The 26,805-nt window shown below is 34.1% G+C and overlaps 2 protein-coding genes across 2 annotated transcripts in view; one reads left to right on the top strand and one right to left on the bottom strand.

The window, feature by feature from the left end:
• Positions 1 to 618, bottom strand: part of LOC129005490 (putative fatty acyl-CoA reductase CG5065) — a 41,791-nt gene extending 41,173 nt beyond the window's left edge. The window contains exon 1 of the mRNA XM_054434393.1: positions 581 to 618. The gene's annotated coding sequence lies outside the window, so the exon portion shown is untranslated. The remainder of the gene's footprint in view (positions 1 to 580) is intronic.
• An 11,669-nt stretch (positions 619 to 12,287) lies between these two features.
• Positions 12,288 to 19,853, top strand: LOC129005502 (facilitated trehalose transporter Tret1-like). The gene is made up of 4 exons (XM_054434410.1): positions 12,288 to 12,403; positions 15,538 to 15,658; positions 17,745 to 17,903; positions 18,686 to 19,853. The coding sequence occupies exons 1-4, from the start codon at positions 12,343 to 12,345 to the stop codon at positions 19,785 to 19,787; spliced, it is 1,443 nt and encodes a 480-aa protein (XP_054290385.1). The 5' UTR covers positions 12,288 to 12,342; the 3' UTR covers positions 19,788 to 19,853.
• The last annotated feature ends 6,952 nt before the right edge of the window (positions 19,854 to 26,805 follow it).

Genomic DNA, 26,805 nt, shown 5'->3' with positions numbered 1-26,805 from the left:
TTTACATAGCACTAACTTTTGTTATAGCTGCCTATATACGCCTGCAGACATCTCTATTGAGACAGATAAGTAAATAAGAAGAGAAAGCTAACCTTTGAGGTATCTCGAAACCTTATACATACATAACATGTATGTATGTAATAAAAAGAAACATAACATACGTATTTACTGATGATTATTATTGATTATTTACTCGTAGTTTCAGAAGTATTGAGATAAACTAAGCCACAGAGTAGGTAACTGAGCCAAACTAAATATCTCAGGTAATAATAGACACTCTAAGCAATACATCTCATACTGAAAATTGAATAACGATTAGGGGAGGCCAAATAAATGGAGCGGTAAGTTAAAAATAGTAACATGAAGCTACTATTTGTGCTAAGATATGTGCTATCCACAGATTTAGTAAAATTATTGATTACTAGAGTGGTCTGTAAAATAAAAGTGCGTTACTTAAAAATCTTCCTCGACGGGAGACTGGTTCTGCCCATTTTTGCAATGTCACTCAAGTAACTAATTTATCCTGGAAATATAATATTTGTATATTACAGTTAAACAGTATAGAGGACAAAATGTTTACCTGAGTCAGTTATATCCTCTTCTGAAGAAGTATCCCACTAGACTGAGGAAGAGAGAGAAGGATAGTCCCAGCGACCCCCCCCCTTCTACTGGTTACCAGGTTGGTTTAGATACCGCTCTACTGTTAAATAGTATATTTCGTACCTAGGGCCGAAAATGAGGTTTTGCCGGCTCGTGATAGCTTTTAAGTTCAAAACAAAGTCGAGAACTTAAAACGGCCGAGAGTTGCAAAACAATTTGGGTCCGTGGTACGAACGCTATTTTTCACCACACTATACCCTATTACCACTATTAGTCACAATAATGCACAATGATAGTAAACACAACTACAACTTTAAGGTTATGTAAAGAAATAATTTAGGAATCAGCTAAAAAAGCAAAAAACAATTCCATTGCATTGCTATGGATACTGATTGTGTATTTTTATGCATTCATGTTTTAAGAAAGTAAGCGGGCAGCTGATTTTGCGGCCCTGGGGATGTAAAAACCTGGTCGGTCCCCAAATGACGGAACTTTCAGCCACCTATTAACGTATGTAAAACAACTAAAAACATCATAGTGTTGTGAAAAAATGTTTATGTAGTAAATAATGTCTATGACTGTTTTATAAACTCTTTTGAATTAAGAAACAATAGAGTACCTTTCAGAAGGGTAATGCAAATGGCACATATGTAGTCCAAAAAGACATTGGAGTTACATAGCTTTTGACGGGTTTACTTTGCATATAAATTGCATATAAATCATAAAACTTCCAAGATATTAATGTTTTTTATAGGATTAATTAAGACCTATACACGGGAATCAAGCATACGGTAAAACTGTTATTATACGCTTTTTGTTTCACTGGTCAATGCCTACCTAGTTTCTTAACCGTACGGGTAGTACTGGAGAATGAAATGGGTTAATTTTGGTTTGTTTTGAGCCGTTTGAACTTCTACTGTTTTCTAGAACCAATATTGTACAATTTATAGGTTTAAATTTTAATATTCATCTAACATTTTGGCATACCAACAGACATACATTACACATAAAGAAAACTATCCATAAACAATATACCAAGAGGGGTATCAAACGTTGTTTCAGGCGTTCACCTATTTGATAATTTTAGGCAGATCGATAGTGCTCCTATATTTGAAATTTACAAAGTCATAAACATCACCATGAATTTCAGTGGGCTTAATAAGACCATTGTGCTTTTGTAAACTCAGCAATAGAACGTTAACAATCGAATGCTGTATTTTTAACTCAGTCCTCCCAGTTCCTTTTTCGCAGCCTCTTCCTATTATTTATTTAGATTTGTTCAAACATTGATTATGCAGATCAAAAATCTAATTGCCTCAAAAGCTGACCTCAATAGCTCTATAATCGATAGGTAGACCAGTCGTGGCCGCACTATCCTTGCCTTCCTGTACAACCGTGTCCGCGGGCTCGTGAAAGTGCTGACGCTATTTATTTGCTCCTTGAAAGGTTGAAACCTGTTGGTAATTATGACCAGTTTCTCTCAGTTCAAATCTTTTCCTTTACTTCCTATGTTAAGTAGATTACGCATTTAAACTGATAATATCCGTACTACGAACTTATTCATTCCGGCTAAACTAAGTACCATAGCATTACAAACGTAAATGTCTGGATACGCTGTGTTACCAAAGTGTTCGTATACGGCAGTTGCTCAGTAAAAAATAAACTAAAAATCCACATGAATACTTGACGCGTGTTAACACAGCTTTCAAAATATGTGCCATGGCATAAATAAAACACTTACTTCCGTAAAATTTTGATTTATTTCAATAAACCGTGGGCACTGTCATATTACTATATAAAAATATTAACAGAAACAGCCTCATAAATAGTCATATAAATATTACAAAGTGCAAAAGATTTTTGATTTGTGATTTATCCTGCTGGAACCTGGCAAGGAAAGGACTTCGCAGTTTTACTCATAAAAAATAAATGTAAAGCTACTATAAACATATTAACATCTATATATTAATAAACAATCATGTTTCTTTAAAAACTTTTTTCTCAGTTCGTGTGCATCACAGTTCGTGTGTCTACACATACTGTTGGAAAGATATTTGCCTGTAGATGTGCAGAATACCTTTATAAACTAAAATAGGCTAAAAAAGACCAAAAATGGACTTAAAATTTTAAAAATTAACATGCGCCTTATGGGTTGCAATGCTGGTGACAAAATAACAACATAATATCAAAACAAATGGAAGAAATTCCAATTACATGTTTTATTTACAGCTTGGGGTGAAAATGGAGAAGTCATTACATATTAATTTTTGGTCGAGTTTTTGACCACTGGACGACCTCTAGTCTATTTAAATATGTACTAAATATCCTTGAACATTGGACTTTAATTCATCCTGACTAAATAAAAAGCTGATCCTCAGTTCTAAACCTATTACATTCTCATGCTTTTATCACTCATAATCACACATGCATTCCTTAAAATAAGCACCCTGGTGTGCCAATCTCGCTCAAATATAATTAAATCTTCTTATATTTAATTCTTTGTTGATTTACGTTAAGATGTCCCTGTACAACATGCATCAGCGGAAGACTTGTTACCTTTCTCAGACGCTGTTGTTACAGCATACTCTTGCATAACACTAACACATGACACATTCACTCATCAAGATCAGCTGTAACATTTCTTTGGCCGTCAAATCACCGCAAGGTTTATGAACAGAACCGCTTGTACAGTGAACGGGAGGAAAGGCTGCACTCGACTGACGAATATTTGGTAACATTTCCTTATTGCTGTTCTACCCCCACACAGTGGAGGAGGAAACGAAAGACTGAAGAAGGCCTGCCATACTTCTCCACCCACTAAAGTTCACAAAAAAGTAAGAATGGAAAGGTTACATGATCAGAGTATGCAACCATGCCATCGTATCGAATATTCTTTCACAGATAACAGATCAACTGCAGTAGCCAATGAAGCCCAAACTATCAGTTTGGTTAAAACATTTCAATATTTACCAGACTTTAGAAGCGTATAATATAAGGCTCTATAAAGAAGAATAATACGAGTAGTTATGATTATGACGAGTAGTTTGACCCTCATAGTGTTTATTCTGATTGCCGGAATCGTAATAGAGTTTTGCATTTATTAAACTATGAACTATACATTAAACAATTAAGGTAATATTGCATGGTGAATAGAAGAAATTATATACATATGAATTGAAACAGCAAACTAAACGAGGATAGCTCTAAGCTTACCGTACTCAAACCTAACCCAATTAGTAATCATAACACCGTAATATGAATCTCGAAACCTCTATGCACCACTAGCTCACTTAACACACTTTTCTAAGATCCGTCCTTTTGTTTTGTTTCTGATAAAAGTGTCATTTGGTTGTATTACACCAATAGAATTATATTAGGATTATTGGTGAGTATAGTGGCTCAATCGCCGGTGGAGCGAACTGGTCTAGTGGTTAGAGCGCGGGCCTTCGGTGCCTGAGGTTCTGGATTCAAATCTCGGTTTACCTCCGAAACGTATTCATCCAAAATACACCACTTTGAAGAGTACTGCCTTGAAAAAAAATGCAAAGCTATCTCGTATTCCGAAATGGAGCAACGGTAAAATCTCGAATTGGTGACCAACTGAGAGGCCCTAGATGTAGTTATCTGCACTAACAATATCAGGTATTCCAGTAGCGTGTATTTCGAATGATTTCCACTGGACGTAGGTCGTTGATGGAAGCGAAAGTTGCAGAGCTGACCAAACCTTTGGCTGCGTACGTCAGAAACGCAGCTTTCTGTGACTGTAAACAGAGGTTAGATGTCACGACCCTATGTCTTGACTGGTTGTATAAGCCCCAGCTAAGTATATTTAACCAAACCTAACTGATAGGGTGGAATCCTCAGATAAATGTGTACATTTTCTGATATTGTTTGAAAACGTAGAGTACATAACAAAACTAGTTAGCCGGTTTTCTTTAAGTTTTCATGGTTTCGTGTTTACGACTGGGTTATAAGTGTGCAAATGTCGACTAAATGGGTTTCCCTTATTTTGGGTAAATTTTTATCTTCTTGAAAAGTATTAGTAAACAAGGCAGTATGTTTAACCTACGACAGAATGTAGACAATTGATAAAAAAGTAAGGAGAGTATCCTCTCGATTGTTCAAAAGTGGACCCATCTGTACTTGATTATTGAACTTTTAAGGAATAGTCCTAATCCAAGATATTCTTACTAAACAAATGTTTCATAAACTCCACAGAATATAACATGTAAACACGTAATTTCTGCATTAAACTTAATATATTATGTAAAATTCAAACCTAATGGAATAATTAAAATACACCAAATCAAAGATATGTCCTTTTCTGGTTGTTATAGTGAGTCCAACTAATAAACCAATTTACAATGCTATCATATTTTAAAAATAAAATACAGTAAACCAACCATCCATGTAAAACGCTGTAACATTGTAAACATATTATGTAGAGATATGAGTGCAAAGGATAAACATGATGTCAATTTGAGGAAGACTAATCGTTCCTTGTGACAGAACGGAGCTACGAAATATGAATAATGCATTTGTTTACGGTTTGGTACATAAAATATGTTCAGAATTTTGTAAACAGCTTTTGGATAAGGTAATATTGAAGGTGTACTTGGTTGTTAGACCAAATTTATAAAAAAAAAATAATGCCATTCTGTATGTGATTTTTGAAGAGTAATATTCCAAAATAAAATAGATTCTGTTTATAACTAAAACTAGTATTTTATTAACTAGCCCCTTGGCTCAAAGTTAATTTTATGAAAGGTATAGTAATAATTAATTGATGAACTTTAGTTTCACAACTGTAACACATAATAAATCCGTTATAAAATTGCTATAGTGTTTCTGTTAAAACTGTTTAGTTCCCGAGGGTCCTATTTTAATTTTTACCCCATGCAGATGTCACTTAAACTCACAAATAGGTACATACGTCTCTAACTTTGATTAAACATTTATTAAATCCATTGTATGTTACATTAGTTAGAATATAATTCATTTTTGAATTCTATCCCAGTACGTATTGGGGTAGGCTTGAACATACATGAGGTAAGTTTTATATACAGGGTGGCTGAAAAGTAACTTACACCCCCCCCCCCTTAACTGTTCAACCATTTGAGATAATTGAAATCTGTTTGCGGCAACCTTCTTAGATATGAAGGACTACAATAATAATGGTCAATTTTGAAAATTTTGCCCTCAGGGGTAGTGACCATTGTCTTAATAATTTTTAGCTGTCATTTTGTTATTAATGGCCCGATTTCTATTTTATTAATGTTAATTGTTATTTTTCGTCAAGACCTGCAAAATGATACCAAACTCGACTGTATTTGCTGTTAGCAAAATTTTGAGCTACTCCCTACCCCCACTACCCCTAAGGGCAAAATTTTCAAAACTGACCATAATTATTGTAGCCCTTCATATCCAAACAAGTTGCTGCAAACCGATTTCAAATATCTCAAATAGTTCAAAAGTTAAAGAGGGTGCAAGTTAATTTTTGTGCCACCCTCATGGTTATTTGGATTTGAAACGTTTTAGGGCGTCATTTTGTTATTAGTGGACCAATTTTGGGTTTATTTATGTCAATTTTTATGTTTCGTCAAGACCTGTAAAATTATACCAAACTCGACTATACTTGTCATTGGACAATTTTGAGCTACCCCCTACCCCCACTACCCCTATGGGCAAAATTTTCAAAACTGGCCATACTTATTGTAGCCCCTTATATCTAAGAAGGTTGCCGCAAACAGATTTCAAATATCTCAAATGGTTGAAAAGTTAAGGGTGGTGTAAGTTACTTTTTAGCCACCCTGTATATAAATAATGTTTATTAATACCGTAGATGACATTTTACCTTTACGTTGCGGTCAACACGTATGTACTTGTTTTTTTTATGGATACATGAAATTAAAAAAAAAATTATTTTATAAAATTTTAAACAGAAATGCGGTATTAAATCTGACAAGATACACTGGTGAATGTAAAATTGATATCTCCAGGAAATACGAGACAATCAATAAAACTCGAGATGCATTTCTCCCGGCAGATATTATATTACTTGCATGTGTCTAGGCCAGTTTTTATAGTCATGCCGACCTGTATAGAATGTTGAATAACCCGTTTTCATTGGGTTTATATTACTAGTGCACTTTTATTGCTGTGATGCAAGCTGTTATTGATAAAAATAGAAAGGCAGTGGTGTCTGTTTGCTGTGATCACAACACACTAATGCACTGTGAAAAATTTAGTCCGGAGATGCGTTCACGTTTATTTTGCTTTCCGTGAATTATTAAGTTCATTCCTGGCCGAATTCGGTATATCATAGTTTTTTAGTTTATGATTTCACATAGTTTAAATGATTTAGTATCGATATCAAGTGCTAGTAATGCAATTCTTTACAATAATTGTATAAACAATTTTACAGCAATTTGTAAGTTAAAGTATTTCTCACGATACTATCATGGATATAGTCTATGAAATGAACTCTAAAATGGGAAGAAAAGATATCCAACAAAATCGAAATGTATAAACTAAAATGAACACAGACCAAATCATGTTGTTTGAACACGAATATATTTTTGAATTGGCCTATTATAATATCTTTAAAAGATACTTAAATCCCTAGCATTTTTGTCATCACAAAAAGACAATCGTGGTCACATTTCCGCTAATGTGACACTAAAGTAATCTGTGACATAAAAAATGAAGATTTCTTCTACATTTTGAACGTAGTTTGTTAATTATGTCATTATTTTAGACGGAAATGCGTGTGTTTTTATACCTTTTATACTAACATTTGTTGCTTTCTAACATAGTTGCGGTCATTACCCTCAATGTTGTGTAAGTACTCGCACTATGTGACAACTTCACTGTTTTGTGCTTTCTTGAGATCAATGCAGTCCGCAATAGGAGAGAAAGCTGTGGCAAATCTGTAAACTATTTTAATTGACTTGCGTTTGGAGCTTTTGGTATTTGATCATAGAAAGAAGTCCATCATATATGTACTTTAGTAATATTCATCTATTAGTATTAGTTATAGTAGTACTAGGAAGCGAGTTCGTCTAGTCCCGGCTTTAAATCCCGCCAATCACCAATGCATTTTATCTGAGTGATAATGTCACGACCCTTTTAGGACTAGCCTGAAGTAACATTGTTTTCCCAAGAAATTTTAGGATTCGCACAACGTTTTAAAAACGTATGTTATACCAACCTGAACATATAGTGGTTACAATCTTGGGTTTCGTTGTTATTGTTATGATTTGTTCGATGTTATGATTTATCGTTGTAAAGTGTGGCTGATTTGATTCGCGATACCTACTTCAATTTCAGATGGTTTCACTACTTTCCTTTTAGAGCGTCGATGTGTTTCATAGGGAAATTCTCATGAATTAGATATAAAAAACCAAGAGTCTGTTCAGTTTTAAAATCTAGTTTCCTTTGTACAGCATGCGATTTTGTGGAACATAGCCTAGTGGTGTTAGTTTCTGTTAGTTGTAAACAATCTATATACGAGATTGGAGTTTGAGTGATTAAATTACATGTTCCTTCAAACGTTTTCCTCTTAACTTGCTTATGTCCAACATTTCAGCTTGACAACAAAATAATAGGAAATTCCAAGGAAATTTTACGAAGTTTAGCAAAATTTGAGTTGCCCATTTTTAACCGTTATAAGCAACAACGAGATGCTACAACTGCAAAAATGCATGCGAACTCAGCAGTGCCTCAAAGAATATAATTGGCCGTAGTATTATGATATCGTTGTGATTCCAGAGCCTTCTAATTTGTTTCCTGGCAATTAATTACAAGTTAGTGTAATCATCTTGGGGAAGTAACGAGTTCATGTCTGTAGAGCGTATAGTTCCAGCGTGTGGTCGCGCAGGTCAAAATATATAGTCTAATTACGTTGCACTTATGGCTGAAGTGCAATATAAATGCATTATAACACAAATATATTGTTATTTTAGATAAAATTGAGTAATAATAGAAAATATTGAGCTAGCATTTTGACTTTGTTGCAGATGGCCTTAAGTTAGTGCTCCATTACTTGCTTGAAGATGACCACCAGCAACTAGGCCGAAACTTCAGCTCAAGTTATTTGGAATTAGACAGGGTTTTACCAAAAGACCAAAGTATTGTAGGACATTATTGTGGTTTGATGGAAATCTGTCTTCTATGAGCATCTAATTGAAGAAATGCCAAATAAAATAATATCCATACAAAAGAATTTTGCTTTTTTAAGGATTTTGTTAATGGAAGTATCACGTTTCCGTAAAAAGTTAACGTTTTTTTTATCGCCAACTAGTTCGTCTTACATAGAAAGGTAAACATAAATATAACGAAGATGGTTATTGATTTGGATAAGTAATCGCCTTAAATCGTCGGTTAAATCTCGACCATTCCTATTATGTATGAAATCCAGGACATTTATTAAATTGGGTACTTTAGGAGTTTCTAAAGGGAGATATTTAAACTTGCATCGTAGTAGCATATTTTGTATGAAAAAATGAAAAATGATTTATTTTTGTAAAAGTATCTTTATGTGTTTTGACGTTCTTAAGAGCGTATGTTTGATTAAGATGGTAAATTTTGTACTCAGTGTATAATAGGGAAGGACATGTTTATCTAAAAGGTTACAGAAGCAGTTAAATAAAATATTTCCAAATATTGTGATCGTAGCATAATGTTGGAAACTAAGTAAAATAACTTGAAACTTGTAATATCTATGAAATAATTAAATAAATCATTTCACAATATCGCTGTGAACACAAATATGACGGTATATACTCGTTATTTAATGATACCAGTAAATTTACAGATGCTATGTAATAGGGGTTAAAATAACAAACAACATTACAAATGTATGTACGGCGCACGGGTATTAATATGGATAACAAATTTTATAAAGTTGATTAGAAGTTCAGTTGAGGAATATGTTGGTTACATCAACTGATCCTCTACTTAAAATAATCTTTAGTTATTGAGTCAATAGAAAACTACAAATTGTTTACAATAAAATTTTTTACGTACATTACCATCTTATGTGCAATTCATACATAGAAATCCGTATAAACTCACAGTCTAAGACGGTACTTTCATATGATGACAATGATGATGATTATTTTAATACTTCATGATTAGCTGTGGTTACAGTAAAATCATTGAAGAGTCCCTTTTCAACGGGTTAGTACACTCTGCGTTATAAGAATAACCTGACCTGAATACTAAAGTCATAAAATTCTCAATTATCTCAATTATCTTATTAAATCTAAAGCGGAAGAATAATCAGCTGTTACTGAGCCGTGACGTCATTGGCTGATCGTTCTGGCGCGGGGAGGTCGTTATAGCGGGAAAGCGGGCAATATACTCGTGCAATGATAGTACATAAGTTCACTGACATGTAGTGGAACTTCACATAATACATGACAAAACTGAATTATTTTTTCTCATGCAATGAATTCATATATGTTTGCAAGCTTTTCAAGTTGGTATGAATTAAATAATTTTTTTCTAAGACTTTAAAATATTTAATTGTAGACGTTTTAAACACACGTATTTTTCAGTGGGTATTTTTCAAAGGTATCTCAAAGTTACAAATTAAAGTACAGATCAAAATCAAAACTTTTCTTTGTTTATTTATGAAGTTCCTTTTAAATAAGTTTATACCTAGGCAATTTACAATTGCTTGACTTACACATGTACATTATAACGATCATAACAGTTATTCAAATAAATATTTACGACGTTTCACTAAAATTCAGAATTTATCAATCACTTAGAACATTGTTACATTGGATAAACTGTGTTCGTGATGCTCGTTGAACGAATTCCAATTGAATTTCGGTGTATACAAATTGTGTGGATATATTAAGATTTTAAGCCAAAACAGGTTTTTAAAGTACCAAACAAATTAATTTGCTAAAATGACCATAATTAGTCAAGAAATTAATAACTAAGAAGCGAGTAGTATCAGAGTAATTTTAAACAACTCCCGAAATCGAAACCTGACTCAATATTCGTGGCTCGTACCATAACACGTGATATAAATAACAGATCAGAGATTGGGTTTGAGCGATAGAAGCTAGTGAAAGTTGGCAATCAGGAGCAATCTTTTACGTTTGCATACATCTGGGAACGGCCATTTATAATTGGCTAAGATATTTAATTATTGCTTGCGCGACTACTTGCGACTCAGCTGGCCTGAGGGATAGAAAATATAGGTTGTTACGTAAGTAATGTCCAAGAGGTAGGTTGTCAAAGTTGTAAAAGTGAAACTTGAATGTATTTTTCCTACAGTCACCTGACAAAGTGGTCTTCCTTAACATTATTGGCCTTAACAGATTATAGTTCAGAAAGACTTACTTTGACACACAGTTTTTACTTTCGCGCACACCAGTATTCCAACCAAACAACAGAAAACAGCGTGCGTTTATTATGCAAGTAATCCGTGTACGCTTGAAAATAAGTTGGCAACAAACACTTAAAGATATTACGAGCACGATCAGCTGGTGCAGCGTTTCCCTTTTCGTTCAATGTTTGGATTTAACCTAACCTAAAAACGTGTTGTACAGTGTTTGAAAGACTGATTATTTATATGATTAATAGTAACTGTAGGAAAAATATAATGTGTAACACGAGTGCAAACTGCCTCTCGTGTGCAGCAAAGTGCCACTTCGCCCACTAGTTACACAAATGACTATTGAAAAACGCTTTGTTTTGAAAATATATAATAAGCTTTAGTTTTAACTTGGGTTTATAGTAATATCACATTGTTTGTACGACGCATCGCTCCTTTAAACACAGTATATGTGAATATTTCTGGGTTCTTGGTTACTAGACTCTTTTATTAGTGCATTACATGATGTGCATTACACGACCTTTAAAAAAGCTTAAAATAGTTTTAGATGCATATCCTTGTAATGTTAGTATATAAAAATGATGGTAACAACTGATTGGTTTGGATTGGACAATTAAATAACCTTATGCTTGGTAGGCAAAGTACCTATAACATATGCATAGCATTCCTTCACATTGAATCCAGACAATAATATTCTTAAATTACCACGAAACGTATTGCTCAATTGTTTTATCGAGCAATAAGTTTATACCTAATGTTTACACGTTTAGTTTGAAAATACATTTACACACTCCCATTACACACTTTGTTATGCAACTTAGGTTTGTAAAGGCTGTCTTCCATTTTCCAAATTGCAGGGACTATTTTATATTTATAATAAACAACTCCCAAACCAATTCGACCACCAATTACTTGTATGGTATATTTAATGTCTCGTGTGAATAAAATAATGCAAGTGTAAGTATACTTGTTAACAGGGACAAGACGTTTTACATAAAAAATTCCTAGTAATTTATACGAATGTAAATCTCTTCAGCAATCTTTTAGAATTACTAATCAAATTTGCGTTATACTTGATCAGTTTGTAAAATCGGAATACAATACGTATTTTACATAAACATGCAATAAATTTTCAATTTGTTTTATAACTACCCGCCTGATGAAATAAATGGATTTAGAAATGTCATTGGACCATTCTAGTCTATTAAGACACAACCGATATACCAGGTGTTTTGTAAGAATGCCTCAAACAGTAAACAAACACAGTACAGCCAGACTCAGAGTGTAGAACCAATGTCATAAAACTTGTACGGTAGTCGCGAGGTGATATGGTAGTCAAACACTGCTGCATGATAGGCTGTGAGTGCCTTACCTGAGTGCCTATAACAATGCCTCCAACAGCATGTATGTCCAGGGGGCTGCTGAACCAGTACGTCGCCGGCTTTGCGGGTAAAGTTGTGTGGAGTTTGTGTGAAGTTTGATGGTGTTAACGGGAAGCTTTTGTAGGAGGAAAGAATAAGACTTGATTAATTAAAGCTACTTGTAAATCCTATATATTAATAGGCAAGCATGTTTCTAGAAAACCTTTTTTCTCAGCTTGTGTGTATCGCAGGGAAAAATCTACGCATACCGTTAAAAACATATTTTCCTGTAGATGTGCAGAATCCCTTTATAAATTGAAATAGGCTCAAAAATAAGAACAAAACATGAATTTAAAATTAAAAATCATCATTAAATCATCACAAGCTTTATTCTGGTGCCATTCTGGTGACGAAATATAAACAGAATATGAAAACAAATGGACTAAATTCCAATCATATGTTTTATTTACAGCGTGGCGTGAAAATAGCGTTGTATGTACATTGCATATTTTGGTCGAGTTTTCAACCACTGGACGACCTCTAGTTTATTTAAATTCTTGACTCAATAACGTATGTTTCATCCGACTAATGTTTGTTTTATGGATATTTGTAACAGTGCTAAAAATCTTAATCTTATTTGGCTAATTAATTGCACGTTGTAATTGTGAAAGTAACTGTTGTATACATCCTTGTATTGTTGTTATAATCGTTCATAGTTTTAGGCAAATTGGATAGAAACAATACTAAGAATACACTGGTAGCCACATCAGCTTATAACAATGACCACATGTATTTTACAATGTTCTAAAATGTTTTCTTAGATCTTCTATTGGTTTTAAAAAGCTACAACCACAAATATATATGCCTTACATACAAATACATGATTCATGGGCTATTAAATATGAATGTAGGGAGATTGTGTGTAAACAATATTGGCTCAGAGTGAGTTTGTAGATGCAACGAAAGACTCATCTAGTGAAATATGAAACATGTTAAGCTGTTTTTCATTCCCGGTATCGCTTGAGTGATTTTAGTTTTTGATAATATTTTATTTCAAAGTTTAGGGTAATGTATAATTTGATTTTTCATTTTGATGTCCCCAGAGGCCAAAAACAACATTCGTTCAAATCGTTATATATATGTTATATATGTGTCCGTAAACGCGATAACTTGAGTAATTTTTGTGCGATTTTGATGAAATTTGGTTTAAGAGGTGTAAGGCAGGATAAACTTGAATGAGTTCGCGAACGAAAAAGATCGGACCACGCGAACGGGGTTTTACAGGGGGTTTTATGGGGTAAAAAATGGCTTTTCTCATTTTTTACCCTTAAAACACAAAATTTCCCAATTTTTCTCTAGATCTTTTTAAAGAGCTTAAAAAACAAATAATTTAGTATATTAAAGTGTTTCGTACGGTTATTATATTATATTGGTAACGGAGAAAATTAAAAAAAAAATAATTTATTTAAATTGTTCATGTTATTATTATGGAGAATATTGTAAAACGTTGTAGTTTGCTTGTTTATGGATATATTTTGATCAAACTTGGCTAATTTATTCATTTTATTCTAAGTTATTAATATTTAACTAAAAACACACTTTAATAGTGTCCTTGTAGCAGCTAACCTAGGTTCTCTTTAAACCTAATGCTATTGAAATAAATTTGCTTGAAAATCAATCCAGACAAATGGAAATTCGCTAAGTTTTGCTGCGGCAGGAGTATTGTATGTTAGCGTGTGATCATTTGTCTGTGTTTATAAATGACAATATATTATGCGCCTTCAGGATACTAACTGCTTAGCACTAGTGTCATGCAGGTTAGGCAGCCATTGTTCGAAGGCGTTGATAGTAAATAAATAGCTCTTCGATTCTGTGACTCGTTGATTGAACAATGAGTCATAATACACCCGTATCAGTAGCAAACTGGAATGTGCTAAGATTGTATTTATGATGCTTTTGAAAAACAATTCAACCCATACATTTGATAAAGTGTATTTTTTTCTTATAAAAATATACCAGAGAGCACAGATTGTGCTCGCTGAAATAAACTAAGGTAAACAATGTATTCTGGCATAAATGTATATTGCTCTCTAATGTAGTCAGAATAGAACTTAAAATTTGTTAGAGCAAAGAGGACTTAAATGTAGAGTGCCTGTAAGGGAAATGTTTCAAACTTAAAATATGCGTGTGTGTATGAAAAATTGTTGCCATATATACTAGTCTGTGTTCTCATTTTGCCAAGCTGGTTTAAAGAGCAAAATTTGAAACTTCGAATATAGAACTGAATAATGTTCAATCGTTGCAGGTGTTACTATTTACCTAACAGATACATGGTATGGGTTTACATTTTTTTGTAATGAATCTCAAGTCATTCCGAATACTTGAACAAAAATGTTGTTTGCTCCTCGAAAGAGGAATCCATTCTCAAAGCAACTTTAAAGCATGTTTCATCCACCTAGTTTCAATCCCACTTCTTGAAAAACGTATATTATATGAAATCCGTACGGGTTGGTAAAATAGGCGTCAGACCAGCATCAGCATCAGACCATTTTTATACACTGAAATATATGAAAATGAAAAACTAAAAAGTTATGTTACCTAAAAATACATAACGTTTTTATCCAGTTATACAACGACATTTTCAGTTTCATGTAAATGATTAACAAACATTATAATATCAAAAGATAGATCAATCGTCAATTGCATACCACAAACATCGATAGGGGGTATAGGTTGGCAATAGATTGGTAACTGGCAAATAAATGCTAAATTTATTTTGATTTGTGAATCGCGATTAGGAACATTTTTTGTTACTTTGGTATTATACGGAGGCCACCCTTAAACAGCGCGCTGTGGCAGTTATGTTAGGTTGGGTTATCATAAATTGAAAGTATGATTCATCTGGTATAGTTCAATTCATAACGAAACGAGGAAATTCCTACAAACATATTTATGATAACCCAACCTAACATAACCGCCGCAGCACGCAGCAAATATAAGACCTCCATATAATACCAGAGTACACATTTTTCTATACTAAAGTTGATATTAATATAAGTTACGAAATCCTAGTTGTTGGAGGGATACAAGGATTCATCTGCCCTTGAACATGTTTGAATGGCCAGAACAAGATAGATTTTTGAGTGTGAATTTAGTATAACGAAGTGTCAATTTTATAGCCTGTATATGACAGTGTGGTGATATTCCACTTTGATTCCCCAGCATGCCTGAGCGCCTTGACGTCAGCCACCTGCTACAGCTACACGACCCCTCTACTGCCCAGACTGTTGTCACCCTCCAGCGAACTGCCGCTGACACCCTCACAGCTCACATGGGTCATCAGGTTGTCTCATAGCCACTCATAGCTTAAACTCACTGTCAAAATTAAAATTAGTATATGAAAACTTCAAAAGAAATGCAAGCTAAAAACTTTCGGCATAGATAAAACTTACTCCCTCAGTAGATTTCTCATCATTATGGAACAGCTGAAGGCAATTTTATTGTTAGTTCTGTAAGGTGTACTGCAGAGGTCGTGTTTTGTTTAAAATTTGTTTCTTGTCATTTCAGTAATTTAAAACCTTGTTTAGCCAAATAACACGATCCAATCATAAGCAATAACACTTCCCCTAGTTATATAAATAAACAGTAAGCACAAATCGTGAAATTAATCCTAAAATAATCGAAACAAAATTTCGTCGACACTAGCGCCCAGTGCCACCGTACATGAAGTAGACACGAAAAACGAGCTTCAAAATGTACAATGGGATGATAAGTCTACTTGTGTTGGTTAGACTATGCTTTTGGCCAAAGAGGAAAATAGTTGACTTTCCAGAATTTCTGTCTGGTAAACCTTGATTACCGTGAAGTATGCATACAATGCTTTTGTAACCTTAAAAATTAGTTATCTCTCATGGATCTTGAAATTTGGAATGGAGATGACACTAGGATAGTTTCAAACACTAACTAAATCTAGAAGTTATGCCTCTTTGTAAATTTGTAAAATTTTAGATTCTTTGCAATTCAAGAAATTGGGTAATTTTTTAACGCTAGAGAACAATTTGTAAGGACGGGAAGCTTAAAACAGCTAATACGTTTAGTATTTACTGTGGTCACACCATATTCAAAATATTACATTAAGTATCCATGCTCTTTCAGCCTCAAAAAGCCTGTACTTAGTCTTTCTCAACATTTATATTTTAGCTTATACATTTATCTATAAGTATAAAAGAGGATGTTGGTATATTTGGCAGTGATAAACTCAGACACCGCTGGACCGATGGCCACGAAACTTGGTACATACGTGTAGAATTTCATGGAATAGGTTTATACACCATCAATTTCGTGATCCGTCCAATCGGCTCCGCCCCAGTGGCTCTGGAGTTTTCCATGTTAACCTTATGAGAAATGGAATTAATGAATCTTAACAGCTGTTTCAATTAAACAAGTTGGTTCTGTTCTATGATGTTCAATAGCATTAAAGTTACAAGGATTACCAACAGGGTGCAGCACTATTATTTCTTTTACATTTATGACAACAGCTAATTTGCAACCAAAAGGTGAGTGAGCGTAGCGAACGAACTTCAACCTGGAGGCGATTTAGAGTAGCGAACGAGCTAACCTGAAGGCAAGTGAGCGCAGCGAACGAGCTCTAACCTAAAGGTGAGTGAGCGTAGCGAACGAGCTCCAACCTAAAAGTGAGTGAGCGTAGCGAACGAATTTTAACCAGGACGTGATTGAGCCATGCGAACGAGATCATCTTGAAAATTAAGAAGTTAAACGGGGCAAAGCCCGCGGGTTGCAGCTAGTAGAGTTTAAAAGTCACCAGCGATTTGATGGTGCAACTTTATCATAATATAATGGAAACACCATTAACTACCACCAAGGAAGAGCTTAAACTAATGATCGATGAGTTATCAAAGTTCTCATATAGACTTTAATTAGCAAAGGTAAATCAATATCCAACAAACGAGTAGCTAACAAGCTTAATACTTGTAATAGGGTTACCCGTTTTCAGGAATTCATCAATCAATTTGCGTCCGCAACAATTTTGGAGTTTAGAAGTGCATTGATTAATAATGGCCATAATTTAATCGGTTGTAACTGTATAAAACATCGGAGGGTATGAAAAGAACGGATTTGCATTATTTTTTACATTTAACATTTATGTTTAGGACTTAATTTATCTTCTTTAAAAAAAATGTTATAATTAACATATTCGTCTACTTTTTATCAAGAACTATAAAAAACTACAGATTTTTTTTCGGATACCTCTTGACTGTCAGGCGTGATTTGATTAATACAACTATTGACAATGTGATTAAAAATTTATTCACCCAAACACCATATGATCAATTCGTAGTTACACATCACACCTGGTTTTCTGGCCCCAATTTTCACCGGTTGTCTCATGATCAGCTGATGTGTTGCAGTATTATAGAGCTGGGCTGTCTGCTGAGTCCTCTACCAGCTGGTCTCCTCAGCAACCACGTGGGTCGCAAGCTGGTGCTGCTCTCCTCAGCCCCTCTGTTCATGCTGAGCTGGACCATCGTGTTGTACTACCAGACCGCCCTAGGGCTCGCCGTGGCTAGGTAAACTGTAGAGTGTTTTAAGGTAGGTAGCTACCTTAAAAAAATAAAGCATCTTGAAATGCCGTAAGGTAGACCTGTTTAGGGTTTATCTGTTTCGAAACGTGTAATTTAGCATGTCCAAACAGTCAAAATTGGGTTGAAAGTAAATTATAGTCACTGTAGACATTAATTTGTTAGTCAGAAATTTATTTAGCCGAATGGATGAATACAATTAATTGGCTAAATAGCTCTACGCTCGCATTCAAATTATTGAAGGATAATTTGCAGGGGTTCTTATGATAGGGTTCACTAGGTAGATTCAACAAAACCATCCATAGAGTGAAACTCATAACATTTATTTATTTTTAAGACTACAATGTTTTCGATGGGAAAGTACGCTAGTAATCAATTTTATGGTTAATTTTAGGGTTTACCTATAGATAAATCAAAATGCCTCAACTAATCAAGCGTTTTTTCAGTACAACTGCTTTTCAGAACAACTCCATCATATTTTGTGTTGGTCTTTATGTACCCCATAATCTTGTATGATTTTGTACAATACTATCTCCGTCAACCTTTTGTTTTAAAACATGATCAATTGATAGCCCAATGATAAATGGCTTGGTCCTGAAATGATATCTAGCTTAGAATGGAACCAGAGATGTTCAGATTTGAATGCGAGCTTTATAACTACTAGGTTACCAGACAGTTGCTCTGTTACCAAGCGAAGTAGACTTACCGTGTTTGAAAAGCTATGCAAAGGTAGACAAAACTACAAAACATAATAATAAGTTTTATTGTAGGTTCATCCAAGGCTTCACCATCGGCATAGTGTGCACGACGGCACCGGTCTACTTGGGAGAGATCGCCAGTCCCAAGGAGCGAGGTTCCATCACCTCCATGTTCACCAGCGTCTGGTGGCTCGGCTTCCTCCTGGAGTACTCTGTAGGACCTCACCTGACCTTCACAGGCTTCACCTACTTCACCATGCTGCTCAACATACCCTTCTGTCTGGCATTCCTTTGGCAGCCGGAGACTCCTGCGTTTTACCTCCTCCAGTGTAACGAAGAGAAAGCCACCCGTTCCCTCCTTTATTTCAGAGACGGCTCCATCGATGCCATCAAAAGAGAAATAGACGAAATGAAAATGAGCTTGGAGGTCAACAGAAAACCAGCGACTTTCAGAGAACTGGTTGCAACTGGGGTGGATAGGAAAGGACTTTCGATTCTTTTGGTGATCATAACAGTGAGGATTTTCAGTGGGAACTCCGTGATAACTGTGTACGCTACGCACATCTTCGAGCAGATCCCGGAGCTGCAGTTCACCGCAGATAACATAACCATCTCTCTAGGAGTAGTTATGTTTGCCGGCAGCATCGTCAGTACGTTCTTATCAGACAGTGTAGGCAGAAGGCCGCTCTTGCTGGTGTCTTGTATAGGATCTTTCGTGTGCCACTTGTGCTCAGGGATGTACTTCTTCTTCCTCACACAGACCTCTGTGGACGTCAGTGGCTGGAGTTGGCTGCCTCCTGTATCCATCATCCTCTATTCTGGGCTCTACTGCTCCGGTTTGAACCCAGTAAGTATCGCGTACACTTCGGAACTCTTCAGATCCACTACCCGAGGGGTTGCCTCGAGTCTCAGCACCATCAACATGACAGTCCTGGTGTTCGTCTTGCTGTCCATCTACGAACCGATAATCCACGACTTCGGGATGTACGCCAATTTCTTCCTGTACGCGCTTGCGTGTCTTGGTGGATGTATTTATTTCTACTTGTACGCTCCGGAAACTAGAGGAAAGTCCTTTTTCCAAATCAGGAAGGAGTTGTGTGGAGGCACAGTGTCTCAAAGGGAGGATCCTGAAAGAGAACCTTTGTTTGTGGATGTGGATGTGGATCTCTTGTGAAACACAGCTAGTTGTATCTTTTTTAGTTTTAACAATTTTGTATTCTATTGTATAGATTTTAGTCATGTAAATACAAATATTTTACAGTCCTAATCGTTTATATCTTTAATAACCATATACAACATGATACTTACTAATAATTCTTTTAAATATATAAAATGGGACAAAAGTTAACTATGGTTTAGATATACCATCTCTGGGTATTTGCAGTTCTTTCGACTATCCTTTTATACTTTTTGTAATCTTGTCTTTATATGTTTGTAGCATACTTAGCCTCACAAGAATGTCTTATTTTAGATTGTTCAATAATACTAAAATAATAAGCTTATTCATTTTGACCGACTTAAATGTCATAAATACAACATTTAACATCAGTTCTGAGGTTTTCACTTTACTATCCATGAGTGGTGGGGGCTAAAGATCAAATAGCCTACAGAATTTTCCTATACATGTTAAACTCTACCGTTGGAGTAAACATGTTAGTTCACCATATTCTTAAGTTTGCAAGAAAATAATAAAACTTTGTTTAAACAGATTCATTTGGTGTTAGGTTCTGTAGACAGTATTTGTGTTGCAAAATAACTTGCATGTGTTGCAAAATTAAATACCCACCGTAGCGTGATTTACAGCCCAGAATCTTACATCACAGCAAGAGCCCGATGTGGAGCATGAAGTCTTCTTAGCTCTCTAGTATTTCTATTAAAAATATATAATGTTAGGCTATAATGACTTAATATTTCAGTAAAAAAATTACAAGCCAATATCGGCACAATGATAAGATGTATTATGTATTATTATGTAAATGTATTTAGTATTCAAAAAGTAGCCCCCCCCAAAAAAAAAAAAAAAAAAAAACCCCAACACCTTTCTAATTTTTAGTACAATAACTCACAACGAGACTTAAATATTCAACAGTAACAAGTTGGTATTGGGGAAAGAAATAGTCTATATAGTCTAAACAGTCTATCAGTGAACAAAAAAGCTATTGCAAAATTATCAAAAGCATGTTTGCCAAATCCCCACTCTGTATGACAGATGACAGTGATAGGTGATCCTAGGCTTTCTGTGATGGATGAACCAACACGGGATCAATGACGTCTTCATACTGACGTGTCTTATACTTCGTACGTTTTAAAAAAAAAATATCCAAAGAAATTTAATAAATTATGTTAGAATCACTTTGACATTCCAAGAAAAGCAACTTTTATAACAACGATTGTATTTGGTAAACTAGTAGTTGTAGTCTAAAACATCTTTATGATGAGGTAAATAATTGTTATCAAATGAGGAGGGAGTTTTTCAATACAGGGATAGTTCCGTCCTATGAGGTGTATACATTTCTTTCTAGACTAAATAGAACGAATGAGAAAGCGCTAAAGTTTAAAAAGATTCTTAACCACTGAGTCTTTGAACTACAAAAACGGAGATCGGTGATTTGAAGGGAATGGAACCCGGACCTTTAATACGCAAGCCTTTGGTTGATAATTACTAGATAAGCAGTAGATTTTAAGGATAAATAGTTATCTCGCGAGGGTGAAATATTTAGGTACAATATTTTAGTAGACATGTCAAAAAGTCCAAGATGGTTTATGGATTATGCAGTACAGTAATGAAATAACTATATCAATCTGACTCATGACGACAAATCTAATGAAACCGAATAGGTCTACAAACATGGCATTTTAACGCAAATAATATTCATAAAGGCTCTTCTATTTTTACTTAACTGAATCCCTTCTAAACGTTACTATCCCTAAAAAAAAATTAAAAAATCAACATTTTGCTACCAGTTCAACTTTCCTAGGTTGAGATGATAGCGTCAGCAGTGTATAAATCTTATTTTTCACAAGGAACAAAGGCACTTTCTGTTTTATCTGTGGTAAAACAAGAGATATTCATGAATGAATTAAAGTCTGGAGCCAGATTAGGCGGAATTTATTGCCCAGGTGCTTTGTGCAAAGTTGACTCCTTTCAAGCGGAGTTTGCGTTATTGTTTCGATAAACAAAACTTATTAAATAAGGAAAATTAAACTTTGCGAGTATTGTCTTTAGTATTCAGTGTTTTGATTTTAGAATTTTTTCAAAGACAACTTCAATAATATGACGGGTTGTACAAAAACGATCCCCTGAACTCTCTACTGAGCTTTTAAAGTGTATCCTGAACTAAAGACAAATTAAAATATCACGTTAAAAATGTCCAAGACTCAAAGATTACCCGTATAGTTATCATATTCTTATTTTCACAGATACATTTTTAATTATTTAACGGCTTTTTGTAGTAAATTGAAATATTTTGCATAGATAAACGATTCAAATACCTGTTTTGAGAAAAAAAGTTATCATGTGTAGTTTCAAGATGGCAGCCATTAAAATCTTTAACTGAAGTAACATAAAAACTAGATAGGTAAACAAAACTGCTGTGGTTTAGACTATTTCCTCACAATTCTAACAATACCAAATTTCAGCTGGTTGGTCAATAAATATGGGAAGTTATTTTTTACTTACTGGGTACATAAATATTTTCACTCATTGGGTAAGGTCACTTCTAGTTAGCTAAAACCGTCACCCGATTTACAGTAATTGTTAGATACCCGATGAGCGAACGTACCCAGTACGTAAAAATAGCTTATATCCCATATTTATGGACCAACCTTCTTAATTTTGATATCGTTAAATTGTGGGAAAAATACTTTACCTGTCTAGTTTTCATCTTATTTCAATTTTTAGATTTTGAATAACCACCATTTTGAAACTAGACAAGATAAAATAATACATTTTTCTCAGAACAGGCCTTTGCATTGTTTTTCTAAGTACGGAATTTCAATTCTGTACAAATAGCCGTTATTATACAAACAAGAGTTTTGAGAAAAAACCAAATGACGGCTGTTCGGGAATTTTTGAGTTTGGAAATTGTTAGTGAGATATTTTAGTTTGTCTTAAGTCCAGGAATGATATTAAAATGTTGGTAGAGAGTTCAAGGACGGCCCCATTTATCAATATAGGGCTTAGTGGCCAAGAATAGCCATCTCAGGAACAGTCTGCCATCTTTTGATTATAAAGCAACTAACTAACCATCAGAAAGTAAAGTATGGTAAGCAATTATAATATTTATTAAGGTTGTGAATTAAAACCGGATAACTAAATGGTTTAAATTCAATTTATAGACGAACATTGGAATTGACTGCTATAATTCCTCAGTTAAAATCTCGGGGTTTTCTGTTATTAATATCAAGATTAATGCAACTGCAGTTAAATAGCTACTATCAACCACTGTTATGCTAAGAAAGAAGTATTTCGCACAAAAAAATCTACAATATTGCTTAAAATAAAACAAAGTATATAATAATTTTGCAACAGTATTTCTAGCAGATCACGTTGGAGTTTTGAGGGCGTCTATTCTTGTCAGGGCGAAGGAAGAGTCCCGACGGGTGAATTATCCTTCTTTGGATTACTGAGAATTTACTGCTTAGCGTTTCATTCAACCACAGAATGTCTTCATCGTCTTCCAAGTTTCTTTATACAGTAGCTCTTTTGTTAGAAATACAAAATAAAGATTCTGCTGTAAAATATGTATCACTGAAAAATTATTTTCTAGGAAAGAAAATACACGCTTTTTATTTTTAATAACGTAGTTTAATAACGTGGTTTATAAGGTTTTGTTAGGACTGCATAAGAGCTGAATACAGCAATAAATATGTAACATCAATTAAATTGTGTATCCAAATGGTATGCATGTTTAACTTACCGAATTAAATCCTACACAGCTATACAGTACCGAAATCGATAATGCCAAAAGATGAAGAGATATAATCTTTCTCTATGATATGTGGTTCTATTCAATCTTGAAAAAAAAATTACTTCGTGTTTTTTGTGCTAACAAATACTATCGAAGAGTAGGGTCAGTAATCAAGCTATGCATCAGCATAAAACAATTGATTGCAATTGTATTGTTGTTATCTTCCATTGCAATCTTGTGCTTCAATCTGCTTAGCTTTGATTGCAGTGTTCCATTTAACTTGATCAATAACCAGTATTTCAAAGCACTATTTTGTAAGTGTTTCAACTTGTTTCCTTTCAATCGACAAACTTATCTCTATCTGAGGATTGTTGCTAATGAATGTGTTTACAGCTTTGTAATTGGTTAATAAATTACTCTCAATCGAATATAACGTTACATACATGTATTAATACTAACTGTAACATTAGTAATACCCGTGCTTTGCAATGCAAAGAGGACAAGAGACAGAATATTGTTACTCTTAAACATTATTACAAGAAATAATTAAACGTAAATTTTTAAGTTTTAGAATCAACACACTTGTTTGTTAATTTGATATATTTTTTAAAATGTAGGTAAGGGGCATAAATGTCCTATTAGGTAGAAATGGTGCTGATGCGTGTTTATAAATACTCTAACTATAAACTATAATTTGTTAAGTTACGCCTATTCAGAAGTGTACTAACTTTTAAACTCCTAATTTTATAGATTAAAAGCAATCTATTAACATACCGAAGCGTAGCAGTAAATTCAATTACTTGATACTGAAGTCACATAAACTGGAGACCAAATCTTTCGTTTTAGGCCTTGGCTAATTTACAGTTAAAAAACTATAAGTGGGATTCTTTAAGAACTTCACTACCTTTCAATAACTAAACATTTACATTCTCATTAATAATAACACAAAATGAGCAAAGTGAATAAAACACAAACAAAACATTATGCAACAGCTAGTTTGTTCTAGTAAAGTAATTCTTATATTATTTATTCGTTAGAATAACTTAGACCCTTAGAAGCCAGCGAGGCGGGGAGCCTTGGAGAGTTTCTGCAAATTCTCAGCTCAATTGGTCTTGTATTTTCATGCGAGTGGCCATTTCACATTCACAAATACCCAGACTTTCACAATTAGTTATAGTAATAGTAAGATAATAATCCAATGTGTAGACTAGTCCTATGGGTTTGGACCAATCAAATGTTACTTAATACACGAAGCCTTGTAGCTTTAGTTGAAACAGTTCTCCCCGCAAACAACATTTACCACACGGATTACATACAGTAATGTTTAATTTAAACTTGTGTGTATAATTACTGTATATCCTATAACATTACATCATACATGACATGAGTATTTATAAGATGGTGTAATGTAAAGAGGAAAACATATTTCTTTGCGTCACAAAATACGGACCTCAACAGGTGAATATACCTCGTTGAGATTAGCAGCAATATATCTTCTTGGCATTTTATGCAAAGAAGAGATTCTTTTTCCGACATAATTTCAGTAATTCATCTACAAGGGAGTGCTGTGTACAATTGAGTGGTCGAGTAAATTGTTTTAGTTATAGCAGTTTTAAAAAGGAAGTAATTTACATAATGAATTACACACGCTTAAACATTAATCATTAAAATATATAAGGATAAGAAACCATCAATTTAAGAAGGAAGTAGGGGTTAAACGGTAAGTATAACAGCCCTTAAAAGTTGATACCATATAAAAATAGAATATTGTTATGTTATCTCTGCAATACCACGGAATAAAGAGTTTATTTCGTGGTAATTTTTTTCGAATTTATTAGTTACCTTTAACTAAAGAACTATCCTGAAGAATCATTTTGAAGTGGGTTTTATTATGTGCACATTGGAATAACTTACAGAACTATTGTGGATTTAATACTCTTCATCAGCTAAAGGTGTTAGATGAAACGCTAAAACACTATAAGAATTTCCTAAATATGCTACTTGTATCGGTAATTTGTATTAAATTGTGTATTTCAACCCAAGTGTATCCAGTAACCCCAACAATGGTGTGTGTCCCTTGAGCTTGGGACTGATTGCTTTGGGGGTCGGATCTTGATAAACTACCCAAACCTTGCCTCTAAGCTGATTCTTTGATATAACAAATAACAAATAGTAAATTAAAGAAATTTACCTTAGTTACCTGCATTAGTGTATTAAATAACTGTTCTTGATATGATTGAACTAAACCCCCTGTGATTCATTTCCAAAGGGTTATGAGATATATTGTTGAAAGCAACGCCAATTTTTGATTTGCAGCGTGTAATGTTAAAAAATAATTTACAATTTATCACACAATTTTTTGAGGTGGGTATCGTTATAATAAATTGAAAAAGTTCTAGATATATTGTGGACTTACAACTCCTTATACGCTGATGATAATGGGTAAAATGCAAAAACACCATCCAAATAAAAAACTTACTTAATTGAAAGAAACAGCATTGATGGTGTCAATTAGATCATAACTGAATTTGAGTAGTTTTTTATAATGATTTTGCTTTGGACTCTTCTTCTGGAAAATATAGCAGGTTAATAAAAAACTTGTACTGTCAGTATGTATGTTTGCATAAATGACTGTTAGTACACATCTTTTGTACTGAGTTACATACTTTTACTATGGTAAAACATTTGCAAATAAAAAAAATGCTGTTTTAAAATATTCATTTAAAATGTGTAGCCTAACGTCTGTACCGAGCTAAATGAACAGACTATATTGTAATTGAAATAAAAAAGATCACGTAGACATATTTTTGAAGAGGATCTTCAATACAGTTCTTGTGGCAGAAAATATTTTCTTTGATCTTTTTATTGTTTCAAAATGTCAAATGATCACATACATATTAAAACGCTTTGGGTGATCGAAGAAATTTGAACCGACACTTTAACAATCTTTTGCCTTATCCAAATGATCAGCTTTGTTCCATTTATACTTTAATGAAAAACAAATAACTACTACTTAAATCAAACACGTTAATCAGATAAAAGTTACAATGGACGAAAAGTTGCACAATTAGGTATACATTGCTGGCAGACAACGGTTTCATTGCTTAGGTTATGACAAATGAGATATTTTATGTCCGACGCCTAAACAGTAGAACAAGTTTCTATTCAACAAGAGATGATGTGTGAAGATATCTTGAAGATTGGTGTGAGCTGCATCACAAGACAGTTTACTGGATGTTCTACCTTTCCCATGAAAAGTATTTGCTTTAATGCAATAAATAA

This window comes from Macrosteles quadrilineatus, unplaced genomic scaffold, assembly GCF_028750875.1.
Source record: "Macrosteles quadrilineatus isolate MER2022 unplaced genomic scaffold, UCM_ALF_1.0 Scaffold_22__1_contigs__length_1958994, whole genome shotgun sequence".
NCBI lineage: Eukaryota > Metazoa > Arthropoda > Insecta > Hemiptera > Cicadellidae > Macrosteles > Macrosteles quadrilineatus.
The sequence above is the reverse complement of the archived record's forward strand: the minus strand, read 5'-3'. Positions and strand labels throughout refer to the sequence as shown.